Raw genomic sequence first — 26,593 nt, forward strand, 5'->3', positions numbered from 1 at the left:
GAGGATTATACTAATGGATGTAGGTTTGTGTGAAGAATTCTGCCCTGTGGTATCTGATTAGAAAGCACCAGATGCTATGTGAGGTGCTGGGATAGACACAGAGAAAATAAGCTTTAAAAAATGATGAATAAAATATTAGTGAGTGGAAGGGGAGATTCAAGAGACCTATTATATGTGTATTTGGATAACAAATAGATATCTGGATCTACACAAAGGAGTGAAGAGCACCACAGATGGTAACTACAGGGTTAACACATAATACTATTTTCTTATTATTTAATTATTGCCAAAATACAAATTACTGTTTAAGCAAGAATAAAAACAATGTAGTTAAGGGTATCTATATTATTAATATATATGTTAACAAACATAGAAGCAAATTGTATGACAACAATAGCACAAATGCCAGGAGAAGAGAAATTCATGGAAATGAACTAATGTAAAGGTTCCAATATTCTATGGGAAGTAATATAATATCACTTGAATGGACACTGTGTTAAGTGAAAGATGTACATGCTAAGCCCTAAAGCAACCACTTAATTAACAAAACGAAGAGTTATTGCTAATTATCCAACAAGGGAGATACAATGGAGTCATAAAAATTACTCAGTTAATCCAAAAGAAGTCAGAAAGAGGAGAAGGGAACAAATTACAGGTGGGAAACAAATAGATAGAAGGTTTATATCAATAATCAGATTAAATATAAATGATCTGAACATCCCAATTAAGAGGGACTGAGTATCAGATCGGATAAAAAAAAGCACAACTCAACCATATGGTGCCTATGAGAAATTCACTTTAAATATATACCAATAGGTTAAAAGTACAAGGATGGAAAAAGATATACCATGCTAATGCTGTGTAAAGAAAGCTGGAATGACCTTGGATTTGGCAGTGGGTTCTTAGATATGACACCTAGAGCACAAGAAGCTGAAGAAAAAATAGATAAATTGGACTTCATCAAAATTAAAAACTTTTGTGCATCAAATGACATCATCAAGAAGGTGAAAAGACATCCCACAGAACGGTGAAAATACTTGTAAATCATATATCTGATAAGAGTTTAATACCCAGAATATATAAAGAACTCCTAAAGCTCAACAACAAAAGGACAACCCAATTCAAAAAGTGAGCAAAGACGTGAATATATATTTCTGCAAAGAAGATATATAAATGGCCAATAAACACATAAAAAGACTAAACATCATTAGTAATTAGGGAAATGCAAATAAAGCTATGAGATACCACTTTCTACCTACTAGAATGGGTATTTTCAAAATAACTGAAAATAATACATGTTAGTGAGGATGTGCATAATTTGTAACCCTTGTACAATGATGGTGAAAATATAAAATGGTATAGTTTGGCAATTCCTCAAAAAGTTTAGCATAGAATTACCATGTGACCCAGCAATTATGCTCCTAGGTATATATCCAAAGGAACTGAAAGCAGGGACTTGAACAGATACTTGTATTCCAATGTTTATTGAAGCGTTATTCAAAATAGACAAAAGGTGGAAAAAACATGAATGGATAAACAAAGTGTACTATACACATACAATGGAATATTTTTCAGCCACAAAAAGGAATAAAGTTCTGACACATACAACATGGATGAAGCTTGAAAAATTTATGCAAAGTGAAATAACTCATATGCAAAAGGACAAATATTGTATAATTCTGCTTATATGAAATATTTGGATTAGGCAAATTCATAGAGAAAGAAAATAGATTAGAGGTTACTGCAGGGAGGGAGGAATTAGGAATTATTGCTTAGTGGTTACAAAGTTTCTGTTTGGGTTGATGAAAAGTTTTGGAAATAGATAGTGGCAATGATTGCACAACATTTTGAATCTACTTAATGCCACTGAATTGTACGCTTAAAAATTGTTAAAATGGCAAATTTTATGTTATGTATTTTACAATAATATAAAAATGTAATAATGTAGTATACCAAAAATCATTGAATTACATACACTTTAAATGGGTGAATTATATGGTATGTAAATTACAGCTCAATAAAGCTGTTAAAAAAAGAAAGCTGGATGGGGCTTCCCTGGTGGCGCAGTGGTTGAGAGTCCGCCTGCCGATGCAGGGGACACGGGTTCGTGCCCCGGTCCGGGAAGATCCCACATGCCGCGGAGCAGCTGGGCCCGTGAGCCATGGCCGCTGAGCCTGCACGTCTGGAGCCTGTGCTCCGCAAAGGGAGAGGCCACAACAGTGAGAGGCCCGCGTACCGCAAAAAACAACAACAAAAAAAGAAAGCTGGAGTGGATATAAATATCTACAAAGCAGGTTTCAGAGCAAAAAATATTACAGAGATAAAGAAGATCATTTCATAATAATAAAGTTGTCAGTTCATCATAGAGAATAACAATTGTAAATGTTCATGCACCTAATAATAGCATCAAAATACATGAAACAAAAACTGATAAAACTGGAAGGAGAAAGAGATAAATCCACTATTACAAGTCAGAGTCCAGTAATACTCTCAGTAATTGCTAAAACAAGTAGACAGAAAATCAGTTAAAACATAGAAGATTTGAAAAACACTATCATTTGAACTAATTGATATTTGCAGAGCACTACAACCAACAACAGCAAAAAATACTAATATTTTTCAAGTGCACATGGAACATTTACAAAAATAAAACATATTCTGGGCCACAAAACAAGCCTCTTTCCACAATGGAATTAAATTAGAAATCAGTAACTAAAAGATATCTGGATAATTATTGAATATCGTATTTGGAAATGTACACATGTCTAAATAACACATGGATTAAAAAAGAAATCAAAAAGGAAGTTAGAAAGTATGTTGAACTGAAAGAAAATGAAAACCTATTACATAGCAATTATGAGATGCCACTGAAACTGTGTTCAAGGGGAAATTTCTAGAAACTAGATGTCTATATTAACAAAAAACAAAGGTCTCAAATCAATGACTTCATCTTCCACTTTAAGAAACCAGAAAAAGAAGAGCAAATTAAACACAATGTAAGCAAAACAAAGGAAATAATAAATATCAGAGCAGAAATCAATGAAATAGAAAACAGAAAAATAAAGAAAAATCAATGGAACCAAAAGTTAGTTATTTGAGATTAATAAAAATGATAAAACTGTAGCAAGACTGGTCAGGAAAGAAATGGAGATATATCAGGAATTAGAGAAGTGACATCACTACAGATTCTACAAATGTTAAAAGGACTACAAAGTACAGCATAGAAACTTTAATCCAATATATTAAACAACTTAGGTGAAATAGAAAGATTTCTTGACAGACACAAACTATCAAACCTTACTAAAGAATAAATAATTAACCTGAATAGCCCTATATCTATAATATAAATTGAATTTGGAATTAAAAACCTTCCTACAGGGACTTCCCTGGTGGTCCAGTGGTAAAGAAACTGCCTTACAATGCAGGGGATGCAGGTTCGATCCCTGGTCAGGGAACTAAGATCCCACATGCCACAGGGCAACTAAGCCCGTGTGCCAAAACTACCGAACTCGCGCTTCTCAACTGGAGCCCACAGGCCGCAAACTACAGAGCCCACGTACCCTGGAACCTGCGCACCACAACTAAAGAGAAAACCCCTACGCCACAGCTAGAGAGAAGCCCGTGCACCACAACGAAGAGCCCGCATGCTGCAACTGAGACCCAGCCCAGCCATAAATAAATAAAATAAACAAATAAATAATAAATAAATCTTAAAAAAAAACCCTTCCTACAAAAAAAGCCAAGTCCAGATGGCTTCACTGGTAAATTCTATGAAACATTTCTATTTAATTTTAATTTTTATTAAACATTTAAAATTCTCTTAAGCATTTAAAGAATAAATAATAAAAATTTTATACAAACACTTCCAGAATATTGAAAAGAAGGAAATTCTTCCCAATTCATTCTATGAGTTAACTAGACAAAATCACCCCACCTCCCCTGCCCCCATAAAACCTACAGATTAATATCCCTCATGAACCTATTTGCAAAAAGTTCTTAATAAAATTTTAGCAAATTGAATCCAACAATATAAAAAAATGATAATGCAACAATGGCCAAGTGGTGTTTATCCCAAGAATATAAGATTGGTTTAAGATTTGAAGTCCAGTGTAATTCAACATATTAACAAACTAAAAGAGAAAGAAAATACAGTATTGCCATCTCAGATGCAGAAAGAGCATTTGACAAAATTCAACATCCATTTTTGATAAATACACCTAGCAGAAAAAGAAAAAAAGCTTCAACTCAGTGAAGGCCATCTACGAAAAATCTCCAGCTACCATTTCACTTAATAGTACAAAACTGAATGCTTTCCTTTGAAGTAAGATCTTGGCAAAGATATTTACTGTCTCCACTTCTGTTCAATCTTTTATAGAAAGTTTTAGCCAGAGAAACCAGGAAAGAAAAAGAAATGAACAGCATACAGATTTGATAGTGTGATGAAGAGCCTAATTTCATTTTTTGATGTTTGCCTGCTTATAGCTTTAAAAAAGAAAACCAAACCAAGAAGTTTATTTAAACAACAAGTGCTTGTCTTGAAGGGACAACTATCTAGGATTTCTTTATTTTTTAAAAATTAATTTTTAATTGGAGTATAGTTGAATTATGATGTCGTATTAGTTTCTGCTGTACAGCAAAGTGAATCAGTTATACATATATCCACTCTTTTTTAGACTCTTTCCCCATATAGGTCATTACAGAGTATTGAGTAGAGTTCCTTGTGCTATACAGTAGCTCCTCATTAGTTATCTATTTTATATATAGTAGGTGTTCATGCCAATCCCAATCTCCCAATTTATCCTACCTCCCCCTTCCCCCTCGGTGGTCATAAGTTTGTTTTCTACATCTGTGACTCTATTTCTGTTTTGGAAATAAATGTATTTATACTATTTTAGGATTTAGTTCTTTTAGAGTAATTTATCCCTACTTAAAGACACTACCTTACTTGTGACATCTACATAGAAAAAAGTCATAAAATTGTCCTTGGTCTAACAATGATAAATGAAAAACATTAAAATTCTCCAGCTGAACAAGGTATGCAAGGATTTTTTTTTTTTTTTTTTTTTTTTTTGCGGTACGCGGGCCTCTCACTGTTGTGGCCTCTCCCGTTGCGGAGCACAGGCTCCGGACGTGCAGGCTCAGTGGCCATGGCTCACGGGCCTAGCCGCTCCGTGGCATGTGGGATCTTCCCGGACCGGGGCATGAACCCGCGTCCCCTGCATCAGCAGGCGGACTCTCAACCACTGCGCCACCAGGCAAGCCCTGCAAGGATTTTTTATATTGCTTTTTTTTGTTAAATAGCGAGAGCAAAATAACTTACTGGCATATAAAGATAAGAGGTGACCAAGCATACCACTAATGGAAAGGCAACATTTTCACAGAACTAGTATTTTCCCCCAACCCATTTTCATTTGATGTCAATCAAAACATACCATTGGCCATAATTTATTTTTTAGGAAAGCAATATGCTTCTGTATACACCAGTTACTTTACGTACAATAAAGGAATGGGGAAGAGGAAAATGAAAGACTAGAGAAAACCGTACTGTAGTAGTTAGGATGTGGTGGAACCAAATTGCATTTTTCTAATCCAGAATGTCCTTTTGGTCTGTAGAACAGAGTTCTGGAGTAAAGTAGCAGGTTCCTTTTTTAGTAGACACCTCCTGTCTGTTGCTGGAACACATCATTTGTATCTTCATCTTCCATTTCCAGCTGTGTAGGTGAGTCTGTTTCATTGATTGGCTGCCAGTCAAATCGGAATCTGATCTGCCTCATTGACAAACCTTGTCATTCACAATAGACTTTCATTAGTTTACTAAGTGGTGTATGCCTCTTAATCTTAAAGTGCACCACAGAACCATCCTGCCCTGCCACCTTCAAATTAATATGATCATTGTACTCAGTACTTCCTTGGTCTTTTTGTCAGCCATGGTGATCTCCGGAGTCTCCTCAGCTGCTGTTTCACCAGATCCACACCAAACACGCACACAAGCAGCACCAGGAACAGCAGAAGAAGCTGCTTACAGCTTTGCGCTTCACTCCTTATTTCTCTTGTGCCCCCAATCTGGGCAAGCTCAGCTCCTCTCTTTTTTGACACTAGCGGGAGATTTAAACCACACAAGCCTCTGCCATAAATGCTCCACGCCAATTTCCTTTCCTTGCTTTTGCAAACAACTTGCAGACTTTCTTGGGACACCTGCCTTGCTTTTCCTAGAAAACTTCATTGTGTGAGTAATAAAACTTTTCATACCCTCTTGGTGTGTGTGTGGTGTCATCAGTCTCAACATCCCAACCATATTTTCGGTGGGTGGGCGGGTCCATACTATATCTGCCGATTGCAATAGGAATAGATATCACTGTCTTTTTTCACAGATGACATGATCATCTATGTAGAAAATCCAGTGGAACCTCCAAACTCTAGTAGAAATACTAAGTGACTTAAGCAAGGTATCAGGCTACAAGATACAGAAATCAATTGTATTTCTTATATACCAGCAATGAACAATTGGAAATTGGATTTTTTAAAATACCATTTACAATGCATCAAAAACTCTTTAATACTTAGGGGTAAATCTGACAAAATATTTCATTATCTGTACATTAAAAAATATAAAATATTGCTTAGAGGAATTAAAGAAGATATATATTGTGCTCATATTGTGTCTTATGGTTATGAGAGTCACCATTTTAAAGATGTCAGTTCTCCCCAATTGATCTATATACTCAATACAGTCTCAGTGAAAATTCCAGATAGATTAAAAAAATGGACAAATTCCTTCTAAAACTCTCCTTGGTGTTTGAAATGAAAATTTGTTTTCACACACACGAAAAAATTGTACATGAATGTATATAGCAGCTTTAGTTATAACAGCCAAAAGTTGGAAACAACCCATATGTCCTTCAATGAATGAATGGCTAAACAAACTGTGGCATATCCACATGGACTTCTACTCAGCAATAAAAAGGAATGAATTACTTACACATGTAAAAACACTTATGAATCTCCAGGGAATTATGCTGAGTGAAAAAGTCAATAGTCCAATTACATACTTTATAATTCCATTTACATAACATTCTTGAAGGGATAAAATTATAGAAATGGAGAACAGATTAGGGTTGCCAGGTCTTAAGGAGGGGGTTAAGAGAAGGAGGGAAGTGGGTATGGCTGTAAAAGGACGACATGAAGTATTCTTGTGATGATGGAAATAACTTGAAAGTATCAATGTGAAGGTTGTGATACAGTGTATAGTATTGCAAGATGTTACCACTGGGGGAAAGTGGATACTGGGTATATGGGATTTCCCTGAATTATTTCTTACAACTGCATGAGAATCAAGAATTACTTCAAGATAAAAAGTTAAAATTTTTTAAAAAGCTAGGCTGAAAAGAAAACAAATTCTAAGGTAGTAGACCAAACCCCAACAACATTAAATGTAAATTCACTAAATATGTCAGAGTAAGATTGTCATTATTTTTAAAATAATATTGTTTAATGAGACATACTTTAAAACAGAACGGTTAAAAGCAAAAGGGTAGAAAAAGATAATGCACTAGCCAAAAGAAGGATGGTGAAGCTACAGTAATATCAAAACTAAGACAAAAAGTGATATTATAAAGGGTAGATTCCATAATTTCCTATTGGATCAATCCAACAGGAAGCTATTACAACTCTAAGTATGTATCATCCAACAAGAGAACTTTAAAATATATAAAGCAAAGCTTAACAGAAATAAAAGGAGAAATAGACAAATCTACAAGTATAAAAAATGAAATTAGGAAGCTGAATGGACATAGAACCAACTCTGTTCTCATCTTTTAACAAAATAATTAGCAAAAAATAATTCTTACAGTTGACAGAAAAATATACTGTTGGTAAAGACACATGAGACAAATAAGCAAAACTTATTTAGAGGACATGTTCTCTCTCTGCAGTGTTTGGGAGCCTCTTTTCCCTTCCCAGAAAGAAATTCACACTTTTCGGAAACAGTGTCCATTATCATCTGGTGAAAGGAAGGCTGTGAAAGGAAGACTATCTTATTCTGCTTCCTAGAGATAACATAGTTCCTTAGGCTTTGTGTAGCTTCATGACTACAAGTTCCTGATATTTAGCATGCTGTAGTCTACTGTATTCTGTTCTCTTTGCCAACATACTATTGCACAAAATCATACAATAGTGTTTTCTTGGATATTTTCTCCATTTTGGTCTCTACTGCAAAATTATTGCAGTGAGTCTTGTTTTTGCGGTACGCGGGCCTTTCACTGTTATGGCCTCTCCCGTTGCAGAGCACAGGCTCCGGAAGCGCAGGCTCAGCAGCCATGGCTCACGGGCCCAGCCACTCCACGGCATGTGGGATCTTCCCGGACCGGGGCACGAACCCGTGTCCCCTGCATCGGCAGGCGGACTCTCAACCACTGCGCCACCAGGGAAGCCCTGTCAATTGTTTTTAAGTTCTTAAATCAGAGTGGAACTCATATGAAATGTTGAAAAAAGAAATCGGGTCTTTAGGGCAAGAGTGACATATAGTCCGGGTTGCTGGATTCTTAGGTTTTTGCACCTGGTTACTTGTCTACTTTTCAACTTACACTTTTCACTCTTGATGGCGAGGCTACTTTGAATTATTGACATGACCTTTCATTTGATGGCTCAGTGTCTTTGCCTTCTTCAACAACATCTTTCTAGATTACCTGTATCACTTCTGTCCATATAACACACATGGAATATGGAGTAACACAGTGTAAAAAAAAAAAAAAAAAAAAAAAAGCGTGGGTGTTTCCAGTAATACACAATCACGAATCTCTATAATTTTTTTCCATTTAATATTTTGGTGATTCATGTATTGACTTAACCATGTAAATTTCAATATTGTAACAGGTGCCCGTCAGAAAAGCAGAAACACAAAGAACGGACAGAGCACATTGTCCCTGAAAAACTGCAGAGTCAGAATCAAGAGGTCACTAGAACAGACGACGCGACCATGGTCACACGAATGGTCGCAAACTAGAACGACCCTAAAGTCACTGGACCTCAGAGTCCCTCGACCCCGTAGACTCCCTACCACAAATTCCACCGCTGAAAGCTCCCACACCCGATCACGCAACGGTGCTCCTCCCTTTTCTTTTCTTTTTTTTTACTCCTCCCTTTTCTGACTGCCTCCAGGAGCTTGAGGCTCAGGCTGGCCCATCTCGTCTCTTCAAGGTGCCCAGACCTTGTCCCACTTTCACCCCACTGAAGTCCAGTCCCAGGTGGAGCCGTGACCAGACGGAACGAAACCGACTCAGCGGTGCTTCCCTCACGGACCAGATACCGTAACGCCTAGAACCCAAAGATCCAGACAACTGTAAGGAGGAGGCGACTTTTCGCAGAAAATAGATTTAGGCCGAGACGGCCTCTGGGAAATGTAGTCCGGGGCAGGAAAACTGCGGATCTCTTCACATTCTTCTCAGCACCAAGTGGCACTCCCAGGCTCCGAGGGCCGGACTCACTGGAGGCAGCTGCCGCAAAACTCTCAGTTGAGGCCCCTCGGCAGATCTGAGAGCCCCTCAACGCAGCGGTTGCTTATTCCCGCTACTCGTCAACTGGAGGGCCAGTCCCGCCCCGGCGAGCCGCGAGGGGCTCTGGGAAGAGTTATCCTGCGTCTAACGGACCGAGGCTTGTGCTGCCTTCGGACACAGCCGGCACTGACCTTAATGGATTACCTAACTCGGGCTGCACCGGCTGTGCCACTTGGGCAGCGCTGAGGTGCGGAATTGGGGCCTGTGTCTGCGGGCTCGGTGGTGAGTCCTCGGGAAGTCGCGAGCTCAGAGTCCGGGACTCTTTGTGCTGGGTGGAATAGGGGCCTGCGGACCACCCGGTGCCTGTGTTGTTGGAGGAGGACGCCGGGCAGGGCTTTGCCTGTGCGGGTGGTTCCCTGAGGCCGTGGGAGCGACGTGTGAAGGACTGTGAGCGTGTGGCTTGATAGGACTTTATTTGCCAGGCATTTGTCTGTGACTGATATGGCCGTGGAGTCGTGTGTGCAGGCGGATTTTGTGGATGTGCTTTTCCTTTTCTGTTTCACTATGAACGTGGCTGCAAACCACGATAAAAGGCAGAGTTCGGTTGTGTGTGTAGATTTGTGAGACTGTTTGTACCAGTGCTTCATTTCTTTGAAGATGGTAATCGTAAATATGTTTTTCTATGAGATATCAATAGCCCCAACACGTTGTTTCAGTATTTATTTAAAATTTTATTTCTGTGTAATGGCCACGTTGTTTTGTGTGCTTAGTAACAATACTCCTTGCCCCTCACTCCCCGCCCCAAATCACAAAATAAAGAAAAGCTCCAAGAAAACAAAAATCATTTATACTTCTACCAACCACTATCAAAATTTATTTCCCATCTTTTCACCCCTCCCTCTGTGAATACATACATATGCATTCGTATATTATAAAATTGGAATCACGCTATACATACAGTTCTGTAATCTACCTATGCCATTTAACAATGTGCAGTTAATATTTTTCCATTTAAACAATTACACATCTATGTCATCATTTAAAAGTTTTTTGTATGGTATACATTTTAATGCATTTACACCTGTTGATGGGTAATTTGGTTTTTTTAACTTCTTGCCATTATATAGAATGTGTTTATCAGCAACTATTTGGCATGTTATCATGCACTTTCTTAATTTTTTTTGGTGGGAGGCAGGCTCTTAGAAGTGGAACTGATAGGTTGAGATATATATGCTTATTAAAGACTCCCTAATTCTATCCAGTTATTCTCTTGTAAGGTTCCAATAATCTACAGTATTATTGGCATGGTATAAGATTGCCTATATTCATACACCCTTGATAACAATGGTTATCGTTAGTATTAATAATCTTTGTTAACCTCATAGATGTAAAATAATTTCTTTAATTTGCAGTTATTTAATTACTACTGAAGTCAACCATTTAAAAATCTTTTTTTGTGTGAATTATGTGTTTTCTAAGGTGTTTTTCTAAAGCAGTGTTCTATTTTCAAATTTCTTTTCCAGGTTCTTCAGGTACTGAGGATTCATTCATTCATCCACTCACCATTTATTGAATGCTGCGTGTGACAGGAATAATTATAGATGCTTGGGATATAACATTGAACAAAGGAGACAAATTCTCTGCTATCATGGTACTTACATTGTTGTGGGCCAGATAATAAATGAGGTAAGTAAGTTAAATATAACATACATTAAATAGTGAAACATTCTAAGAGAAAAGTAAAGCAGGAGGATATATAGAATCAGGGATGAGACTTGGAGTTTTAGATGGGGTAGTTAAGAATGCATCCTGAAAATGTAATAATAAAGATATGAAGGAAATACAGGTGCTAGTTATGCACATAATTAAGGGAAGAGGGAACAACAGTTAGAAAAGCCCTGAGATGGGAATATGCCTGTTACGAAGAGGCTGGTGTGGCTGAAATAGAGCAAATGAGAGGGAGAGTAGTGAGAGTTGAGAGAAGAAAGGTAATTGGAGGGAAGGAGGGCAGATCAGATTGGGCCTTATGGGCCCTGTTAAGGATCTTGGCTTTTTACTGTGAATGAGATGGGAAGCTATTGGAGAGTTTTGAACATACAAGTGATAGTATCTGCTTACGATTTAAGAGGATTGCCTTGGTTGCTCTGATGAGAGAATTATGAGAAGAAGAATAGGGGAAGAGGTCAGGGACAAGGGCAGAAGCAGAGAGACCAACTAGGAAGCTATTGCATTAATCTAGGGAAAAGATGTTGGTGACCTGGACCAGAGTAGTAAAAATGATGAGAAGTAGTCGTGTACTGGATATAATTTAAAGGTAAAGCTGACATAATTTGCTGATAGAACTGATGTGGAGTGTAAGTGTGACAAGATGACACAATATTTTTTAATCTGAGCAACTTGAAGAATGGAGTTGTCATTAACTGAGAAGGGAAAGAAGGTAGGAAGAACCTGGGGCATAGAGAGATAGTGAGATTTCAGTTTGGAATATTGTATCTGAAGTATGAGATGCCCATTGGACATTCAGGTGGAAATATTAAGTTGGCAGTGGGATATACAAGTCTGAAGTTCAAAAGAAAGTTCTGAGACCTAGGTTGGAGACATACGTTTGGGGATTATCAGCATATAGGTGATATTTAAGGAGATCACTTAGAGGGCAGATGGAAAATGATAGACGTAAAGGACTTATCTCTGGGTCACTTCAACATGAGAAAGTCAAAGAAAATGAGGAGGAACCAGCAAAAAAGACTGAAAGGGACTACCTAGAATGGTTGGGAGAAAACCCCAGTTATGGTGCTTAGTGCTACTGACATGGTCATTGTTTCTAGGCTTTTTGTTTTGGTGGGCAGAGCAAGGAAATATATTCTTTTAGTTTTTTTTAGTAGCTTGATTCACATACCATACATTTTACCCTTTAAAGTGTACAACGGAATGTTTTTCTAAAAAATCCACAGGGTTGTGCACCCATCACCATCGTGTAATTTTAGATCATTTTTGTCCCCCCTGAATTATTGTACCCATTAGCAGTCAATCTCATATTCTCCTCCTTCCTCCCAGTCTAATGAACCACTAATCTGATTGATGCCTTGATGAATTTGTCTATTCAGCCATTTCATATCAATGAAATCGTACAATATGTGGTCTTTTGTGACTGGCTTCTTTCACGTGATATGTTTTCAATGTTTATTAACGTTGTAGCTGGAAATATACTCTTAACAGAGTAGACCCCATGAGTTCATACTGCTATTTGCAATAAAAAAAATTTAGAATTATAGAGTTTCTACTTTAGTTTCATTTTTGTGTCTTTTATTTATTAATCCATCCATCTGTAGATGTGTATATGTATGTATAAATAAGATAGTTCAGAGCAATATTACTAGTACTTAAAATATTCCTACTGCAAATAATTTAATATTTCTTTATAGATCTATTTGCTTTGGGGTTGTCTCTCTAGGGACATATAACCCAATTATTGTGCTTTAAAGTAACTAGAACTAATTTCTCTGTGTGTGGTTAAGCCACAAATGTAACATACGAGTAGGTTCATTTGTTTCATTCTGCTTTTGATTTTTAGGTATAGCTTATGGGTTTTTTTGGTTGTTGTTGTTTTAATTTAATTTATGTAATTAATTATTTTAGTTTTTGTTTTAACATTTGTTTTAATTTTGTTTTAGAATCATGTAAGACATTTACATGGTTGGAAAGTCAAATATGCAAAACAAACACACAAAACAAAGAGAAGTCTTGTACTGTTTGCAAACAGGGAGCATGATGCCTCCAGCTTTGTTATTCCTTCTCAAGATTGCTTTGGCAATTTGGGGTCTTTTGTGGGTCCATACAAATTTTAGGATTGTTTGTTCTATTTCTATGAAAAATTCCATTGGAATTTTGATAGAAATTGCATTGAATCTATACATTGCTTTGGGTAGTATGAACATTTTAGCAATATCAATTCTTCCAATCCATGAACACGGAATTTCTTTCCATTTATTTGTGTCTTTTTCAATTTCTTTCATCAGTGTCCTATAGTTTTCATTGTATAGTCTTTCACCTGCTTGGTTGAACTTATTCCTAGGTGTTTTATTCTTTTTGATGCAATTGTGAATGGAATTGTTTTCTTAACTTTTCTTTCTGATAGTTCATTATTAGTGCATAGAAATGCAGCAATTTCTGTATATTAATTTTGTATCCTGCAACATTACTGAATTCATTTATAAGTTCTAACAGTTATTTGGCAGTCTTTAGGGTTTTGTATGTATAATATCATGTCATCTGCAAATAATGAAAGTTTCACTTCTTCCTTTCCATTTGGATGCCTTTTATTTCTTTTTCTTGCCTAATTGCTCTGGCTAGGATTTCCAGTACTATGTTGAACAAAAATAGTGAGAATGGGCATCCTGTCTTGTTCCTGGTCTTAGAGGAAAAGCTCTTAGCTTCACACCATTAACTATGGTGTTAGTTCTGAGCTTGTCATATATATCATTAATTATGTGAGATACGTTTCCTCTATACCCACTTTGTTGAGAGTTTTTTTTTTTTTTTTTTGGCTGTATGCGGGCCTCTCACTGTTGTGGCCTCTGCTGTTGTGGAGCACAGGCTCCGGACACACAGGCCCAGCGGCCATGGCTCACGGGCCCAGCTGCTCCGCAGCATGTGGGATCCTTCCGGACCGGGGCACGAACCCGTGTCCCCTGCATCAGCAGGCAGACTCCCGACCACTGCGCCACCTGGGAAGCCCTGTTGAGAGTTTTTATCAAAAATGGATGTTGAATCTTGTCAAATACTTTTCCTTCATCTATTGAGATGATCATATGGATTTTTATCATTCATTTTGGTAATGTGGTGTATCACATTTGTTGATTTGTGGTTATTGAACCATCCTTGCATCCCTAGAATATATCCCACTTTATTGAGGTGTTTGATTCTTTTTTTAAAATTTTTTAAAATAAATTTATTTGTTTGTTTTATTTTTGGCTGCATTGGGTCTTCATTGTTGCACATGGGCTTTCTCTAGTTGTGGCGAGTGGAGGCTACTCTTCATTGTGGTGCACAGGCTTCTCATTGCAGTGGCTTCTCCTGTTGCAGAGTGTGGGCTCTAGGCATGCGGGCTTCAGTAGTTGTGGCTTGTGGGCTCTAGAGTGCAGGTTCAGTAGTTCTGGTGCATGGGCTTAGTTGCTCCGCAGCATGTGGGATCTTCCCAGACCAGGGATTGAACCTGTGTCCCCTGCACTGGCAGGCGGATTCTTAACCACTGTGCCACCAGGGAAGCCCTGAGGTGTTTGATTCTTAATGTATGTTGAGTTCATGTTTGCTAATATTTTGTTGAGGATTTTTCATCTGTGTTCATCTGGAATATTGGCCTGTGATTGTCTTTTCTTGTAGTATACTTGTCTGGTTTTGGTATCAGGGTAATGCTGGCCTTGTGAAGTGAGTTTGGAAGCATTTTCTCCTCTTCTATTTTTGGGAGATTTTTAGAAGAATTCGTATTAATTTTTCTTTGAATGTTTGGTAGAATTCACCAGTACAGCCATCTGGTTCTGGATTTTTGTTTGCTGGGAGGTTTTAAATTACTGATTCAACCTCCTTACTAGTAATCGGTCTGTTCAGATTCTTTGTTTCTTCATAATTCAGTCTTGGATGGTTGTATGTTTCTAGGAATGTATCCATTCCTTCTAGGTTGTCCAATTTTTTGGCATATAATTGTTTGTAATAGTCTCTTATCTTTTGTATTGTATTTCTGTGGTATCAGTTGTAACATATCCTCTTTTGTTTCTGATTTTGTTCGAGTCCTCTCTCTTTTTACTTGGTGAGTCTAGCTAAAGGTTTGTCCATTTTGTTTATCTTGTCACAGCATCAGTTCTTGGTTTCATTGATCTTTTCTCTTGTCTTTTTAGTCTCTATTTCATTTTTTTCTGCCCTGATTCTTGTTATTTCCTTCCTTCTACTAAGTTTGGGCTTCTTTTATTCTTCTTTTCTAGTTCCTCAAGGTTTAAAGTTAGGTTGTTTATTTGACATTTTTCTTGGTTTTTGAAATAGGCATTTGTTGTTATGAACTTCCTTCTTAGAGCAGTTTTTGTTGCATCCCTTAAGTTCTGGTGTATTGTACTTCCATTTTCATTTGTCTCAAGATATTTTTGATTTTGCTTTTGATTTCTTTGTTCCCATTGGTTATTCAGTAGCATGTTGTTTAGTTGCTACATATTTCTGAATTTTCCAGTTTTCTTCTGGTAATTGATTTCGTTTCATACCATGTGGTTGGGAAAGATGCTGGATATTATTTAAGTCTTCTTAAATTTGTCAAGACTTGTTTTGCGGCCTATCATATCCTAGAGACTGTTCCATGTGCACCTGAGAAGAAGGTGTATTCAGGTGCTTTTGGATGGAATTTCTGTATATATCTATTTAGTCTGTCTGGTCTAATGTGTTGTTTAAGGCCAATGTTTCCTTATTGATTTTCTGTCAGAACGATTTATCCATTGTCTTATTGTATTGCTGCCTATTTCTCCCTTTAGACCTGTTAATATTTGCTTCATATATTTAGGTGCTCTTATGTTGTGTGCATATATATTTACAAATGTTTATCCTCTTGTTGGATTGACCCCTTTATCATTATGTAATGCCCTTCATTGTCTCTTATGGCAGTCTTTGTTTTAAAGTCTGTTTTGTCTGATATAAGTATAGCTATCCCAACTTTCTTTTGGTTTCCATTTGCATGGAATATCATCATGCAAAAAGATGGACCCTTCAGTCTGTGTGTGTTCTTACAACTGAAGTAAATCTCTCATAGGTAGCATATTGATGGGGTTTGTTTTTTTTATCCATTCATCCATTCTGTGTCTTTTTGAAAGCTTTTCTTTTTTTGTGTGTGTGGTATGCAGGCCTCTCACTGTTGTGGCCTCTCCCATTGCAGAGCACAGGCTCCGGACGCGCAGGCTCAGCGGCCATGGCTCATGGGCCCAGCCGCTCCGCGGCACGTGGGATCCTCCTGGACCAGGGCACAAACCCATTCTGTGTCTTTTGATCAGAGAATTTAATCCATTTACATTTAAAGTAATTATTGATAGGTATGTATTTATTGCTATTTTGTTAATTGGTTTTTGGCTGTTTCGTAGTTCCTCTGTTCCTTTCTTTGCTATTTCTTTGTGGTTTGATGGCTTTCTTTATTGGTATGCTTAGATTCATTTCTCACTATCTTTTGTTATCTACTGCAAATTTTTGGTTAATGGTTACAATGAGACTGACATAAACCCACTTATATTTATAATGGTCTAATTTAAGTTGATAATAATCAAAGTTTGAATGCATTCTAAAGCTTTACATTTCTATCCCTGCCCCCCCATCATTTTAAAAAATATCAAACGCTTCACAAATTTGCATGTCATCCTTGTGCAGAGGCCATGCTATTCATCTCTATATCATTCCAATTTTAGTATATATGCTGCTGGAGTGAGCACTGGGAGGTTTCTGTTGACCTGTCTTCAAGTTCATTGATTTTTTCTTCAGTCATGTTGAGTCTACTGATGAGTCCATTGAAGGCATTCTTTTTTTTTTTTAGAGTTCCATCAGCACTAAGCAATTTTAATTTTAAAAAAATGATGTCAGAGTAATTTCAAACTCACAGAAAATTTGCAAGTACACTACAAAAAAACTCCCTTATTGCCTTCACCCAGATTCACCAACTTTTAATATCTCTCTCTTTCTTTCTCTCTCTCTCTCTCTCTCTCTCTCACACACACACACACACACACACACACACACACACAATGAGTCTTTTTCTGAACCATTTGACTACAAGCTTCAGACCTGATCCTTCATCCCCTAAATACTCCAGTGTGTATTTCCCTAAACAGAGACCTCCCAATAAGTCAGGAAGTCAACAATTGATACAACATTGCCATTTAGAGAACCTGTTCAAATTTCAGTTTTGTCAATTGTCCCCAAAATGTCTTTTTCTTCATACTTTAAAAAACATATATATTTATTTATTTTTATTTGGTTGTGCCGGGTCTTGTGGCTGGTGGGCTTTTTAGTTGCAGCTGGCAGGCTCCATAGTTGTGGCTTGCCATCTCCTTAGTTGCAGCATGCGGGCTCCTTAGTTGTGGCATGCGAACTCTTAGTTGCGGCATGCCTGTGGGATCTAGTTCCCTGACCAGGGATTGAACCTGGGCCCCCTGCATTGGGAGCATGGGGTCTTAACCACTGCGCCACCAGGGAAGTCCCCCCAAAATGTCTTTTTTAGTTTTCAGGTACAGGATTCCTTCATACCTTGCATTTGGTTGTCATGTCTCTTTGGCCTCCTGTAACCTGGAACAGTTCCTCAGTCATTCTGTCTATCATGTCCTTGAGAGTTTAAAAGAATACAGGCCTTATATTCTGTAGGCTGGCACTCAACTTGAGTCCATTGGATGTTTCTTCATGCCTAGACTCAGGCATGTATTCCTGACAAACTTTGATTTTCTCATTATGTCATTCTGTCCCATCACTGGTGATGTTAACCTTGATCATCTAGTCATGTTGATGTCTTCACTGTAAAGTTCTATTTTTCCTTGTAACTGTTGGAAAATGTTCCAGTATGGTGCTAAAATCCTGTTCCTCATCAAAACTTTACCCATTCTTAGCCTCCATTGACAACTTCAGTCTGAACCACTCTCCAGTTGATAAGTGGTTTTATGTTTGATATTATTCCTTTTACATTTATTGGTTGATAAATGGTTGATGTTTTGATAAATGGTTTGATGTGATAAATGGTTTGATGTTTGATGTTTGATGTTGAAGTGGTTTTATGTTTGTATTATTCCTTTTACATTTATTGGTTGGCATTATAGTGGAAAGGAAGAGCTTTCCTTTCTCCCTATTGATTTATATCATGTTGAGCTCATGGATTCTATTTTATTCAGTAGGTTATAATTTATTACTGTAAATATTTATTTTCATGCTCAAATTGCCCCTAATTTGGCCAATGGGAGCTTCTTTGAGCCAGTTTCACATCTTTTTAACATGGTCCTATCAGTTTTTGAGCACTTCCTTAATTTCTGGCACAAGATGTTCTAGGCTCATCTTGTAGTTTTCCTGCTCCAGCCCTAAAATCAGATATTTCTTCAGACAGTCTTGGTTCCTCTTCTTTTTTCCCATATAAATATTTTTTGGAAAATTTTGGACTTTTATTTATTTATTGTTGTTGAAGTATAGTTGATTTACCATATTATGTTAGTTTCAAGTGTACAGCAGAGTGATTTGGTTATATATATATTCTTTTTTTGACACTTTACATTATAGTTTATTACAAGATATTGAATATAGTCCCCTGTGCTATGCAGTAAATCCTTGTTGTTTATTTTATATGCATCTGTTAATCCCATACTCTCAATTTATTCCTCCCTTGCTTCCTCTCCCCTTTAGTAACCATAAGTTTGTTTTCTATGTCTGTGAGTCTGTTTTCTGTTTTGTATATAGATTCATTTGTACTATTTTTTAGATTCCACATGTGATATATAATATTTGTCTTTGTCTGACTTCACTTAGTATGATAGTCTCTAGGTCCATCCATGTTTTTGCAAATGACATTATTTCATTCTTTTTTTATGACTAAATAATATTCCATTGTGTATATATATATATTATATATATGTACACCACATCTTCTTTATCCATTCGTCTGCCAATGGACATTTAGGTTGCTTCCATGTCTTGGATATTGTAAATAGTGTGCCACTATGAACAATGGGATGCCTGTACCTTTTTGAATTAGAGTTTTTGTCTTTTCTGGATATATGCCCATAAATGGGATTGCTGGGTAATATGGCAACTCTACTTTTAGTTTTTTTTTTTTAACATGGTTCTTTTTTTTAACATCTCTATTGGAGTATAATTGCTTTACAATGGTGTGTTAGTTTCTGCTTTATAACAAAGTGAATCAGCTATACATATACATATATCCCCATATCCCCTCCCTCTTGCATCTCCCTCCCACCCTCCCTATCCCACCCCTCTAGGTGGTCACAAAGCACTGAGCTGATCTCCCTGTGCTATGTGGCTGCTTCCCACTAGCTAGCTATTTTACATTTGGTAGTGTATGTATGTCCATGCCACTCTCTCACTTCATCCCAGCTTACCCTTCCCCCTCCCCACATCCTCAAGTCCATTCTCTACATTTGCATCTTTATTCCTGTCCTGCCCCTAGGTTCTTCAGAACCATTTTTTTTTAGATTCCATATATATGTGTTAGCATACAGTATTTGTTTTTCTCTTTCTGACTTACTTCATTCTGTATGACAGACTCTAGGCCCATCCACCTCACTACAAAAAACTCAATTTCCTTTCTTTTTATGGCTGAATAATATTCCATTGTATATATGTGCCACATCTTCTTTATCCACTCATCTGTCGATGGGCACTTAAGTTGCTTCCATGTCCTGGCGATTGTAAATAGTGCTGCAGTGAACATTGTGGTACATGTCTGTTTTTGAATTATGGTTTTTCTCAGGGTATATGCCCAGTAGTGGGATTGCTGGGTCGTATGGTAGTTCTATTTTTAGTTTTTTAAGGAACCTCCGTACTGTTCTCCATAGTGGCTGTATCAATTTACATTCCCACCAACAGTGCAAGAGGGTTCCCTTTTCTCCACACCCTCTCCAGCATTTATTGTTTGTAGATTTTTTGATGATGGCCATTCTGACCAGTGTGAGGTGATACCTCATTGTAGTTTTGATTTCCATATCTCTAATAATTAGTGATGTTGAGCATCTTTTCATGTGCTTTTTGGCCATCTGTATGTCTTCTTTGGAGAAATGTCTATTTAGATCTTCTGCCCATTTTTTGATTAGGTTGTTTGTGTTTTTGACAAAGAGTTGCATGAGATGTTTGTATATTTTGGGGATTAACCCCTTGTCAGTTGCTTCATTTGCAAATATTTTCTCCCAGTCTGTGGGCTTTTTATTTTGTTGATAGTTTCCTTTGCTGTGCAAAAGCTTATAAGTTTGATTAGGTCCCACTTGTTTATTTTTGCTTTTATTTCTATTGCCTTGGGAGATTGACCTAAGAAAACATTGCTGTGATTTATGTCAGAGAATGTTTTGCCTATGTTCTCTTCTAGGAGTTTTATGGTGTCATGTCATATTTAAGTCTTTAAGCCATTTTGAGTTTATTTTTGTACATGGTGTAAGGGAGTGTTCTAGCTTCATTGATTACATGTGGCTGTCCACCTTTCCCAGCACCACTTGCTGAAGAGACCGTCTTGTCTTCATTGTATATTCTTGTCTCCTTTGTCAAAGATTAATTGACTGTAGGTGTGTGCGTTTATTTCTGGGCTCTTTATTCTGTTCCATTGATTTATATGTCTGTTTTTGTGCCAGTACCATGCTGTTTTGATTACTGTAGCTTTGTAATATTGTCTGAAGTCTGGGAGGGTTATGCCTCCTGCTTTGTTCTTTTACCTCAGGATTGCTGTGGCAATTCTGGGTTTTTTGTGGTTCCATGTAAATTTTATGATTATTTGTTCTAATTCTGTGAAAAATGTCATGGGTAATTTGATAGGGAACACATTAAATCTGTAGATTGCTTTGGGTACTATGGCCATTTAAACTATGTTAATTCTTCCAATCCAAGAACATGGGCTATCTTTCCATTTCCTTGAATCCTCTTCAGTTTCCTTTATCAATGTTTTATAGTTCTCAGCATATAAATCTTTTACCTCCTTGGTTAGGTTCATTACTAGGTGGTTTGTTTTTTGGATGTGATTTTAAATGGGATTTTTTTTTTTTACCTTCCCTTTCTGATATTTCTTTGTTAGTGTAAAGAAATGCAACACATTTCTGTATATTACTCTTGTATCCTGCTACCTTGCTGAATTCATTTATGAGTTCTAATAGTTTTTTGTGTGGAGTCTTTAGGGTTTTCTATATAGAGTATCATGTCATTTACATACAATGACAATTTTACCTCTTCCTGAATGCCTTCATTTCTGTTAGTGTATTTTTTAAATTAATTTAAATTAATTTTTATTGGAGTATAGTTGCTTTACAATGTTGTGTTAGTTTCTGCTGTACAGCAGAGTGAATCAGCTATATGTATACATATAATCCCTCTTTTTTTGGATTTCCTTCCCATTTAGGTCACCTCTGTTGATATATTTTTGATTGCTAGCATTCCTTTTGTTTATTTCTCCCCTTACATTATCTGTTTTCCTAATTTGTTCATTAGAGCCCTGAACATATTAGTCATAGTTATTTTAAATGCACTGCACAAACTTTTACTGTGCCCTTTGAAATGTAAATTATTGTGCTAGGCCATGAAGAAGCCATATAAGTAGTCCCTGCCATAAGTGATTCACAGTCCTAGGGAGAGAGACAAATCAGCAAATGCTGTGGCAGAATGATAAATGCCAATGTTGGGCAAGCTCATGGGATGTAGGAGTAAGATATATCCAATAGAGGGATATCCTGATCAAGGAATAAAGTAGTTTTTTGTTTGTTTGTTTGTTTTTTGCCATGTTGCATGGCTTGCAGGATCTTAATTCCCGAACCAGGGATCGAACCTGGGCCCACAGCAGTGAGGGTGTCAAGTCCTAACCACTGGACTGCCAGGGAATTCCCTGGATAAAGTAGTTCTTAATTTGACTTAAGGATGAGAAGACATTGGTCAAGTGAAAGATGCAGTTGATCAGCAATCAGGGAATGGTTTCTATGTAGGGGGAAATGATATGCAGTAGCTTTTAAGGGAGTGAGTGCACTGTGTTTCTTTTAAAAGGCACATAACCATAACTTGTGCCCCCCCCCATGTGATTTAAACATATGTTGCCAAGTGGATGTTAGGACATGGAATCCAGGGACACATGGGAAGACTAGGGAAAGAGAAGACTAGGGAAATTTTGGGGTGGTGGTGGAAAGAAAATACTCATCCACGATGGAGCTATTTCCCCAGTATGTAAGTTAGCTCAAACTATCTAGAGAATTGCTTTGGGAAATGCAGCCAGGGGTGGGGCTCTCAATGATTCTAGAGTTTTTGGCAAAATTTGGATTCAAGCAGGCAGAGATGATGATAATGACGATGATGATGATACGGATGCCCAAGTTGTTAATGTTTTTTAACTGTATCCGAGCTCATTTCAGGAGGGAAGTATGCATAGTAGTTCAGAAACTGAACAAATGGATATACCTCAAGTAAGTTCTTCACAAAGGGACAAGAAAAATAACATTTGGTATGAATAGAACATCTGAGAATTTGTTTTGAAAGTATTTCTCCAGTCAGTCCACTTTGAATTCCTCCAAATTTATTCTTTTTTCCCTGACACCTTGCCAATTGCTACTGCTTTGCCTGTAACAGTTTGCCGCAGCAACTCCAACATAGCGAATTTACTTAACATTAAGATACCATCTTAATCCTAACTTCATGTGGGAGGTATTTTGGGGCCCCATGCCAGAATAAGCTGAGGGACTTTTGCTGTGTACCTTCCAAGTGGGGCAATTCTTAAAAGTTTATTGTAGTGGAGGGACTTTGGGTTTCTGCTCAGGGACATAGATGGAAAGAGCTCTGCCTCCACCCTTAAAACAAGGAAAAAACTGGACGAACTGCAGATTAACAACTTTTTTTGAACTCATCAAAGAACTGAGGTCACAGGGCAACCAAGTAACCTGAAATCTGAGGAAAAACAGATGCCTTCTGGGAGAAACAGGACTTGAGCCTTCACTCACATGGGGTGGATACTGCCAGACACCATATAAGCCAGTAAGAAGATACAGTTAAATTTTTTAAACAAATTATCAAAGGTTGAATGTGGGCCAGCAAGAGTATAAAGCCACTGAGGGAGTTGCAAATTTGGGAGTTTTCAATCTCTGTTAGGCTTTTCCTCCAGAAATCCCACCAGACACTCACTGTGAAAATGGAGGAGAGTCCTGTGATATCTTTCCTTGTGGTGCTGCTTTGGGAAAGGGAACAACAGCACAGACCCATCTTTGCTGCAGAATAAAAACTTTAGTTTGTATAATAAAAAGCAACAAAAACTGTTACCTTAGGGCACAGGTGGAAACTTACAGCAGTTTAAGAAAGTGAACTGAAAAAAAAGCACTACCTCTGGGAGTGGGGAAGGAATATGTGGTAGACCTAGCACACAGCTGGAGGAGAGGCAAGAGCATTCATGAAAGCCACATACATAACCAAGACCCAGGGACATGGGGCCTGCCTAAGATTTAGGCTTAGTGAGAATATAAGAGACTGCTTTTCTCTACCAACCTCTACTGCCCAACCCCCCATGAGGGTAACAAGCATCAAATAAAAATAATACTGGAACATAGCTGGGGGACCTGCAAGAGAGATTCTCTGTGGGGAACAGCACAGATGGAATACTCATTGCCAAGGGAGAAGCATATATTGAGAAAACATGCCTGGCAAACCAACCCATACCTTAAACACAGGTATCTTTAGAGGAATTTGAAGCCTGTGGTACAATGAAGGTAACCACAGCAATGAAAAACCTAAACCCCACCCATCTGCTGACTCAAACCCCCGTGTTAAAAACATAGCAGAGGGCTTCCCTGGTGGTGCAGTGGTTGAGAGTCCGCCTGCTGATGCAGGGGACACGGGTTCGTGCCCCGGTCCGGGAAGATCCCACATGCCGTGGAGCAGCTAGGCCCATGAGCCATGGCCGCTGAGCCTGTGCGTCCGGAGCCTGTGCTCCACAACAGGAGAGGCCACAACAGTGAGAGGCCTGCATACTGGAAAAAAAAAAAAAAAAAAAGCAAAAAACAAAAAAACCTAGCAGAAGGAAAGGCATGCTAATCTGTAAGCATAAGAAATACTTAACTTTATATTTGCTGTACTACCCAAGGTGTCCAGCTTTCCAAAAAATTATAAGGTATGTGAAAAGGCAAGAAATAACACTTCAAAGAGCCAAAGCAATCATCAGAACCAGACTCAGATATGACGTAGATATTGGAACAACCCAATAGGAATTTAGAATAATTATGACTAATATGTAATGAATCACATGGGTAATTACAGCAGAGAGATGGAAACTATAAGAAAAAGTTGAATAGAAATGCTAGAAATCAGAATCACAGCAGAGGTGAATAATGTTTATGATAGACTCATTAGTAGATTGGACACAGCTGAAGAAAGAATCTGTGAACTTCAATTTAGAGTAATAGAAATTACCTATACTGAAACACAGTGAGAAAAAGAGTGGGTGAAAAAAGCCAGAATAGAGCATCCAAGAGGTATAGGACAGTATAAAATGTCTCATATATGCTTAATTGGAATCCCAGTTAAGAGAGAGAATGAAGAAAAAATATTTGAAGAAATAATGGCTGAGACTTTTTCAAAGTTAATGACACCAAACCAGTAAACTCAGAGACCACCAAGCAGGATAAACACAAATAAAAATGAAAAACACTTTTGGACATCATATTTTAAAAAAATATACTTATTTATTTATTTATTTGGCTGCTCTGGGTCTTAGTTGTGGTATGAGGGATCTTCATTGCCACATGCGGGATCTTCATCGCAGCATGCAGGATCTTTAGTTGCAGCATGCAGGATCTTTTAGTTGCAGCATGCAGGCTGTTAGTTGTGGCAGGTGGGATCTAGTTCCCTGACCAGGGATCGAACCTGGGCCCCCTACATTGGGAGCACAAAGTCTTAACCACTGGACCACCAAGAATGCCCCTGGGTATTATCATATTTAAACTTCTGAAAAAGAAAGATAAGGAAGAAAATCTTGAAGGCAACTTCAAGAAAATAGAAACTTTATGTACTGAGGGACAAGGATAAGAATCACATACAGCAGACTTCTCATCAGATATCATGCAAGCAAGAAGACAATGGAGACAAATTTTTAAAGTACTGAAAGAAAAAAGCTATCAATACAGGATTCTATACCATGTAAAAATATGCTTCAAAAATGAAAAATAAATACTTTTTCAGGGACTTCCCTGGTGGCGCAGTGGTTAAGGATCCACCTGCCAATGCAGGGGACATGGGTTCAATCCCTGGTCTGGGAAGATCCCACATGCCATGGAGCAACTAAGCCCATGCAGGGTAACTAAGCCCATGCACCAAAACTACTGAGCTTGCGCTCTAGAGCCTGTGAGCCACAACTACTGAAGCCCACTAGCCACAACTACTGAGCCCCATGAGCCACAACTACTGAAGCCAGTGCACCTAGAGGCTGTGCTCCTCAATAAGAGAAGCCACCACAATGAGAAGCCTGCACACCACAACGAGAGAAAGCCCACACGCAGCAGTGAAGACCCAATGCAGCCAAAAATAAATAAATAAAATACTTTAGACAATCAAAAACTCATTGCAGGCTTCCCTGGTGATGCAGTGGTTAAGAATCCCCCTGTCAATGCAGGGGACACGGGTTCGAGCCTTGGTCCGGGAAGATCCCACATGCTGCGGAGCAACTAAACCTGTGCACCACAACTACTGAACCTGCACTCTAGAGCCCACAAGCCACAACTACTGAGCTCACGTGCCACAACTACTGAAGGCTGCATGCCTAGAACCTGTGCTCCACAACAAGGGAAGCCACTGCAATGAGAAGTCCGAGCACCGCAATGAAGACTAGCCCCTGCTCGCTGCAAGTAGAGAAAGCCCGTGTGCAGCAATGAGACCCAACACAGCCATAAATAAATAAATAAATAAATTTTTATTTATTTAGAAAAACTGCCAATAGACCTTCTCTACAGGAGATGCAGAAGGAATATGATATCAATCAAACTTGGATTTGCACAAAGAAATGAAGAGCATTGGAACTGGAATCAGTGAAATTCAAATAAAATTCATTTCCTTTCTTATATGTAATTGCTCTAAAAGATACGTGATCATCTAAAGTAAATATTGTATGTTTATGGCATAGGTAAAAGTGAAATATATGACGAATGTAGCACAAAGGATGGGAGGAATTTGGAATATGTTGTTGTGGTCTTTATACTACAAGTGAAGCAGTGTCATATTATTTGAAGGTAGATGCAGATTTTTTTTTTGGGGGGGGGTTGTTCCAAAGAGCAAATTTAATCAGAGAAGTGAGAAAATTCAGAAACAAAGGAAAGCAGTCAAGCAATTTGAAACAATAATAGCTTAGCCATTAAACAAAGTTAAAGATCATTAGT

The 26,593-nt window shown here is 37.9% G+C and overlaps 1 protein-coding gene, 1 non-coding gene and 1 pseudogene across 2 annotated transcripts in view; 1 reads left to right on the forward strand and 2 right to left on the reverse strand.

Annotated features, from left to right (window-relative positions):
* Window positions 1-5,271: 5,271 nt before the first annotated feature.
* LOC137215293 (small ubiquitin-related modifier 2 pseudogene) lies at window positions 5,272-6,173 on the reverse strand (annotated as a pseudogene).
* Window positions 6,174-8,966: 2,793 nt separating this feature from the next.
* The window catches only part of LOC137215228 (zinc finger protein 569-like), a 62,172-nt gene continuing 44,545 nt past the window's right edge, over window positions 8,967-26,593 (forward strand). The window contains 2 exon segments of the mRNA XM_067720107.1: window positions 8,967-9,773; window positions 11,015-11,177. Of these exon segments, the coding sequence (XP_067576208.1) occupies window positions 11,173-11,177 (5 nt within the window). The 5' untranslated portion in view covers window positions 8,967-9,773; window positions 11,015-11,172.
* Window positions 16,836-16,942, reverse strand: LOC137215814 (U6 spliceosomal RNA). Its single transcript, XR_010939447.1, has one exon. It is a non-coding gene; the product is annotated as a U6 spliceosomal RNA (small nuclear RNA).

The sequence above is a fragment of the Pseudorca crassidens genome, chromosome 20 (assembly GCF_039906515.1).
Source record: "Pseudorca crassidens isolate mPseCra1 chromosome 20, mPseCra1.hap1, whole genome shotgun sequence".
NCBI classification, from domain to species: domain Eukaryota; kingdom Metazoa; phylum Chordata; class Mammalia; order Artiodactyla; family Delphinidae; genus Pseudorca; species Pseudorca crassidens.